This window comes from Melanerpes formicivorus, unplaced genomic scaffold (assembly GCF_026170545.1).
Source record: "Melanerpes formicivorus ecotype bairdi unplaced genomic scaffold, bMelFor1.0.p_v2 SCAF_57, whole genome shotgun sequence".
Taxonomy (NCBI): Eukaryota; Metazoa; Chordata; class Aves; order Piciformes; family Picidae; genus Melanerpes; species Melanerpes formicivorus.
In genome coordinates, this window is record NW_027142409.1 from 2,658,285 (window position 1) to 2,664,873 (window position 6,589).

At 44.7% G+C, this 6,589-nt stretch overlaps 1 protein-coding gene across 5 annotated transcripts; it reads right to left on the reverse strand.

Annotated features, from left to right (window-relative positions):
* Nucleotides 1-687: 687 nt before the first annotated feature.
* On the reverse strand, nt 688-4,064 carry CLN8 (CLN8 transmembrane ER and ERGIC protein). Of its 5 annotated transcripts, none has more exons than XM_068161333.1 (4): nt 3,901-4,064; nt 3,057-3,262; nt 1,924-2,591; nt 688-1,542 (listed from the first exon to the last, which is right to left on the reverse strand). In XM_068161333.1, exons 3-4 carry the CDS (start codon nt 2,464-2,466, stop codon nt 1,228-1,230), a joined length of 858 nt encoding a protein of 285 aa, XP_068017434.1. In that variant the 5' UTR covers nt 2,467-2,591; nt 3,057-3,262; nt 3,901-4,064; the 3' UTR covers nt 688-1,227. The 5 variants fall into 5 exon arrangements, with proteins under 5 accessions (XP_068017434.1, XP_068017433.1, XP_068017435.1 ...); XM_068161332.1 differs by having other exon boundaries at nt 3,876-4,064; XM_068161334.1 differs by lacking the exon at nt 3,057-3,262.
* Between the last annotated feature and the right edge of the window lie 2,525 nt (nt 4,065-6,589).

Here is a 6,589-nt window from a genome sequence, read left to right on the forward strand (position 1 = left end):
AAACCCACCACAGGCACCTACAAAGAAAATTTTACTAATCAACTAGCTAGCTTAGCAAGGACAAAACAAACATTCTGTTCTGCCTCTTGCATTTCACTGATTTCAAGTCCAGAAGGCATCAATATGATTGCCTCAGGTAGACCACCAGTGTAACAAATGCCTGCATCCTCACATGCATGTTCGTGGTGAATATGAACTCCTCCCATACTGAGGACAACTTGGAAAGTACAACTCACTTTGACAGTGAACACAATTATCGTCTTCTTTCTCAAATGCACTTAAAAGGAAAATAAAAAAACCCAAACCAAATCAAACCTCAAAAAACCCCACAATAAAACAAAACAAAAAAATCCCCCAAACCAAACCCCAGCTATGACTGCATTTTACCACTGACCAGTTCACCTTCTTGGAATGATTTAATAGCATATATGAACTAGGTACACATGCATACCTAACCTGGGTCATAATTTCCAGTACCAGTATCTCTGACATATATGAAATAGTATTCAAGCTAAACTTGATTCAAGCTAAGCTTAATGTAAGATAAATTAACTGTAAAGACACTTTGAAGCGTTAGGACAAAGGATGCCATTAGAGAGCATGCCCCTCCTAAATCATGCAGTATTATCCAATCTGACAAAAATTTTGGTGTAATTCATAATTAACTGGTGTATGCCGCAAGAAGGGGCCGCTATTCGACCAATTTGATCAGTGGAATCCAACTTTATTGAGCATCAGACACATCTTATATACAGTTTGCTATAATTATGCCCACTTGGCAACATATTATTGGTTGCTCTCTAAAAGGTTACATCATTGTTTTCACAACTCTGTGGAATTCTTCTATCCGGCCTAATTGCTCTCTTCCCCAGATCTCGCCTCCTCCTTATCTTGCTTGCCTCCCTTCTCAGGGGCAGCTGGACTTCAGCATACCAAGCAATCAGCACTTTCTCACATCTCCTACTCCGCCACTATATTATCAACAGAGAATTCTTCAAGGCCTGAATTGCACAGGCGTTCCTGGGACCCAAGGCCCCTCTTGCTCAAAACAATCCTCAACAGGTGTACAGATGGAAGTACAAACAGTGCTTGCAAATACTTCTGGTGCTTACAGAATACAACTAGCAAGGAATTACTGTGTTAATGAGCTTCTTGATAAAAGCTCCTACTTCACAGGCAAAGAGTTCCATTGCGTTTGTATTCTTCTGCCAGCCTACTGCTTCGATGTTATATCCTCTTCTTTTGATGTGTTTCTCCATTTAATTTTCCATTTTCCGTTGCTTTATTTTCAAAGTTCCAGTCAGTTGGGCTGAGGAGTTGCTGAGTTTTTTTGTATGTCCAGTATGGGTTAAGTATTAGTGTAACGGCAAACAGTCCCGAGAATAAGACAATAAAATGAAGAAGTCCCAGGTTTTCTACCACAGAATTCCAATTGAAAATGCACACCCACCACATGTGGTAAGTGAGAATCATGCGGCAGTGAAACAGGTGGATCATCACCCACTGGTTTGCCTTCCAGAAAAAGGTATTAGCACAGCCAGCCTAGAAAAACAAGAACAGAAAGTATGCAGAGTGAGATTGTTACTTCCAGATAAGAAACTGAGGAACCAGTAGAACTAAGGCAAATGGTTTCACATCCACATGCTCTCAGGCACTTTTTACAGGTAGATCTGTGATATTCTACATGCATATGGCATCCCAAACTCAGAGTGAACCTATACCATCATCTCACTCTCCACATGGACACAGCATCACACAAACCTTTACAGAGGTCTTAGAAATGCCATCATGACAAAAGCAAGTATCACAATAACATGAATATCAGTTAAATGCATGCAGTTTTGCTGATCACAAATTGCCTATGAACAAGCAAGATGCATGAAAACTGTTACAAACATAATTTGAAAATTATCATGTTCTTACCTTTAGAAGCATCCAGGAAATGCATGTTGAGGGAGTACTCATCTCTAGCAACATTCCCATTAAAGGCAGGTAATGTCCAGACTTCACATTAATTACTAGACCAGCCAAGCCACCAAAAGCAAGCAAGTGATGAACTACCAAGAACACATCAAATGTTCTAAAAACAATGTTGGAGATGTGAACAGCTACATTTTCAAGCAAGAAAAATCCAGCAGCTATTAAACAGTTAAACCAACTCCACTTTTGTTGTGAATATACTTTGTCAGCATGAAAAACAGGATCAATGAGCAAAGCCCATAACCCTGCAACACAACTCTGAAGCCCAAACACACCACGTGTGACTGCCATGTTCCAAAACACCTTCTCCTTTGCATACAAGTCACGGTAAGTGGTGCTTATCCATGAAGACAGCCAGTGAGACAGAAGGAATACTCCCAAGTAGATTAAAAAACCAGCAGCTAAAAATGTCAAACGAACTTCCCATAAGAGATAGTCCCAGTCAAAAATGGTCCCAAACACTGGATCATCATTTATAGGATTCATTTCTTCTTTTTTTAGAGAGCCAAGCCTTGCAAGGGGCTTGACACTTCTCACCCGCACTAGTGTCTCCTTTAAGCTACTCAGCCTCTGCTGTTACGCAAACCAGAAACCATGAACTCTTCTTCCATCTGGAAATAGGAGAAACAATAATTAAGTGGATTTTTAAGTCATCCATATAAATAGCTCTTAAACTATAGAGAATTCAATTCCACTGCAGTTATGACTTTGGTCCTGTTACAATTAGGTACAGTCATCCTAAAGACAGGTAGAAAGGTAAATCAAAAACCTTAAGCAATGAATTCAAGATTAACAACTGGCTTGCAAAATTGGTGCTAGTACAAAGTAATGCACTGTGACAAAAGCTTCAGAGGACAAAGGAAGAAGGCAAAGAAAATACAAGAAGTAAACCCTGTTTTCTTACTTATGAAACTTGTATTTCAACAGCAGCACACAGTTATTCTACTGCATTATTCTCCTCTACTTTTCCCCTATTTTCCATCACTTCCTGCAGCTTTAGGTGCAATTCAGAATCTCAGACACAGATCTGAGACATAAAACTATAAAAAATTAATCCAGTAAGCAGGACCACTTACACAGGGGCTTTCAGGATCATATCTCAAAACAAGACTTTGCATCAGTTTCTGAACACTTTCCAACAGAAAACATCCTCCAAAAATGCAGTAAGAGTATGGAATGCAGACAAGCAACACTAGTAAGTATTATTAACATTAGTGTAATTAACTGAACAGCTCAGCAGTCCCTCAAGTTAGCTGAAACGCCACAGTTCAAAAACAAAGATCTGTTGGGAGAGAAAAGCCAAATTATATCCGAACATTTGAATGCCAGCTCATTTTATGAACAATTTCAGTGTTACCTGCACGACCACTAGACCCACTGCAGCCAGTAAACGCTCAGAACCCCAGTGCGTTTTAAAGTTTTCAGGAAGCCAGATGAAAAAGCCACGACGATCTGGTGAGATGCTCCAGCTTGCCTTCATAATGCAGCAAATGCCTCAACCCAGAGCCAGTAATGACCCGACCACCCTGGCCTTTGCTCGCATAAAGGACCCTCCCAAGACGGAGTGCAGGGCTGGTAACCCCAGTCCGAGGGCCCTATGCTCGCCCCACCGACCCACACCTGACAAGAGCGACTCGAAGGCAGGGTCCCAGCAGCACCCCCTTCCTCTCCATTTCACGGGTGAAACCCGGCGTAAAACACACGAACTCGATGACGCGACTAAGTCCTAAACAGCGTGATCCGCTGTGCCAAGTCCTGGCTCCAACAGGGCAGAGACAGCTCCGCAGCCCCACCCAGAACACTGGCAGCAATATGTTCCCATTTTGTCCAACCCGGCCCCGCTGCCGCTAAGCCCCTCATGCAGGCCAGGGGACAGCCGGACCCAGTGCACAGACCTCACTCACACCCGCTGCGCCTCACCCACAACGCTGCCCGTGATGGCAGGCAAGTTCTTCCAGTCTCCGGGAGTGCCCCAACCGGGATGGCGCCTTCCCCGGCCTCCCGGGAGTACTGGGATCGACCCGGCCCAGGAGGCCCGAGACGTCGCAGGCCCCAAAACAGCCGCCCTCAGCCGGGCAGCCGCCACTCGCCCCTCTGCGCATGCGCCACCACCACCACCCCCTGCGCACCGACCCGGCGGCACCAACCACTGCCGAGGGCCGCGGGGGGAAGCTGCGGCTGTACCACTTGGGGGGTCGGGGGGACGTAAGGAGCGAGTGGCTCTTACAGCTGGGTCCAAGGGAGTAGGAGATAGTAGCACGGCAGTCAGGCGCGCACACACCCCCTCCAGGGGGGAGCGTTGTTTACAAAGTGGTTCTCTTCACCTAAGAGCGGGGTCGTCGCCACCGCTGAAGAGTTTGTGATATTTAACAAACGCCTGTCAACAATAGTAATAGAAAAAGAAGTACCAGTGGTGGCATCACCGGTACCTTTACCTGTAATTATCCAGTTTCATTACAGACAGCAAATTATTAAACGGATGTCTTAGAGTTCTACTACATGATTCTCACCATACATGCGAAAATTGATGCTGTCACCCCAGTGATTCATTAGAATGAGATCCGTACCTGGATGAATCTCATTAGAACCACAGGATTGTTTTGGTTGCACAAGACCTTTAAGATCATTGAGTATAACCCCTATCTAACTCTACAAAGTCTGGTGCTAAACCATGTTCCTCAGCATCACATCTCTGTATCTTTGAAACACTTGTACAGATGAGGATGCAACCACCTTCCTAGGGAGCTTGTTCCAGTCCTTGAGAATTTTTTTCAGTCAAGAAGTTTCTTCTGATATCCAGTCTAAACCATTTTGACATGACTTCAGACCATCTCCGCTTGTCCTGGCATTTGATGTTTGGGAGAAGAGACCAATGCCCACCTGGCTTCATCCTTCTTTCAGGTAGTTATAGAGAGTGAGAAAGTCTCCCCCGAGCCTCCTCTTCTCCAGACTAAAGAACCCCAGCTCCCTCTGCCACTCCTCACCAGACCTCTCCTCCAGACCCTTCACCAGCTTTGTTGCCTTTCTCTGGACGTGCTCCAGCACCTCAGTGTCCCAAAACTAAACACATTTTTGCAAGCATTACAAGGGGAGGTCACTGAAAACACAGTAGAGGGTTCCTTGGCTGTGCTTCAGCCTGGTATCCACAATTCAGTTTGGCTTCAACAAGAGCGACTGGCAGTGACTGTGACTTTTGCCAGTCAAAATCTCAGTTCCACAAGAGAACAGGTGACTCCACCAAAAAGTGTGCAAAAGAAACAAAAGCAAGCCACAACTTCTCAGAGTATTGGCCCAGAACAGCTGAAATCCTAAGCCAGGTCTGCTTTTCATGGCAGTCTTGAGCTGAGAAATAAGTCCTGGAAGTCCAATGGGTGCTCGGTTTCTATTCATGAAGTTGGAAGTGCTGCCATTCCCCATAGGAAATTGAGTCCTGCCATAGCAGCAGGATAACTAGGCAAGAGGGGGCTTGTTCATTCCCTTCTAATTGCTAATGTGATAACCCTGTCCTTGATGGACCCCCTCAAATTCTGTGAAGATTAAGTTCTGTCCATATACCACCTCAGTAGTTTAGATGTAGACAGCCAGACTCGGCTGTTTATGGGAAGTGCCTGGGAACAAAATCTTGCATCTCCTTTTAATGTGCTGAGTATGAAGCATTATATTTTCCCTCCAAGATCTTCTACAGACAGCCCCAAGGGACACAAGGGTTTGGCTGAAGCCATGCCCACACATACAGACACTACCTGAGTGAGACTAAAGATGAGTAACATGCTGGAGCACACTCGCCACATCATTACCAGCAATCTCATCTCTGCTCAGGAGGCCCAGGCTCAGCAGTAAATACAGGACAAGAAGTTTCAGCTCAAACACTTACTCTTCATGCAAAGAGCATACTCTTGATCAAGTGACAAAGATAATGACATCATGGGCTGACAGGTTGGTCTTGTAGAGAAAAGGATTTGTCTTTATGCAGAAGCAAGAGTTGGTTTGTTGCAAAGCTTTTGTTATAGTCAGAGCCATTTACTAACCCCGATGGGGGGAAAGTATGGGGGCGATGGAGATTGGAGTCAATACAGCTGACCAATATGATTGAGCATTGGTCCTTCATTGTTCCAGTATTGCAGGCCTATGGTGTGAGTATAGCACAGTAAAGTAAAGCATAGAAGAAGAAGAGAAAGGAAAGGCAGAAGTGCATAGCAAGGGAACTTCTACAACTTATATAAACTTGGAGTGCATTGTTGGCATGGCTTCATTGGTTCCCTATGAATGACCACACATCGCACTATTATAGATTATTGGTCCAACTACTAATGACACAATGAGGTTGTTGATGCAGGTGCATGTCCTGTTGTTCCAAGATAACTTTCGATGTTTATAGCTACCAGTGCCTTGTTTTAGTTACATGATGCAGACACAGCACTGTTTGGCTAAACTACTAGCTGGCTCTGCACTTATGCTGAGCATGGCCTACCACCATGTCAGGCTCTAGGCCTGCACTGCCAGATTGCTCACACTGCTCGTCGCTGGCATTGCCACAAATCCCCCTTTTTGTTTTTGTGAGCAATCTGGTCATGGGAGGTGTTCTCATCCCATACAAGACGCTACTGCA

Coding starts and splice junctions, on each gene's coding strand:
- CLN8 (XM_068161334.1), bottom strand. CDS start 2,466: ATGAATCCTATAAATGATGATCCAGTGTTTGGGACCATTTTTGACTGG. Junction 1,543..1,923: donor TTTCCTGGATGCTTCTAAAG/GTAAGAACATGA, acceptor TTGTTTTTCTAG/GCTGGCTGTGCTAATACCTT.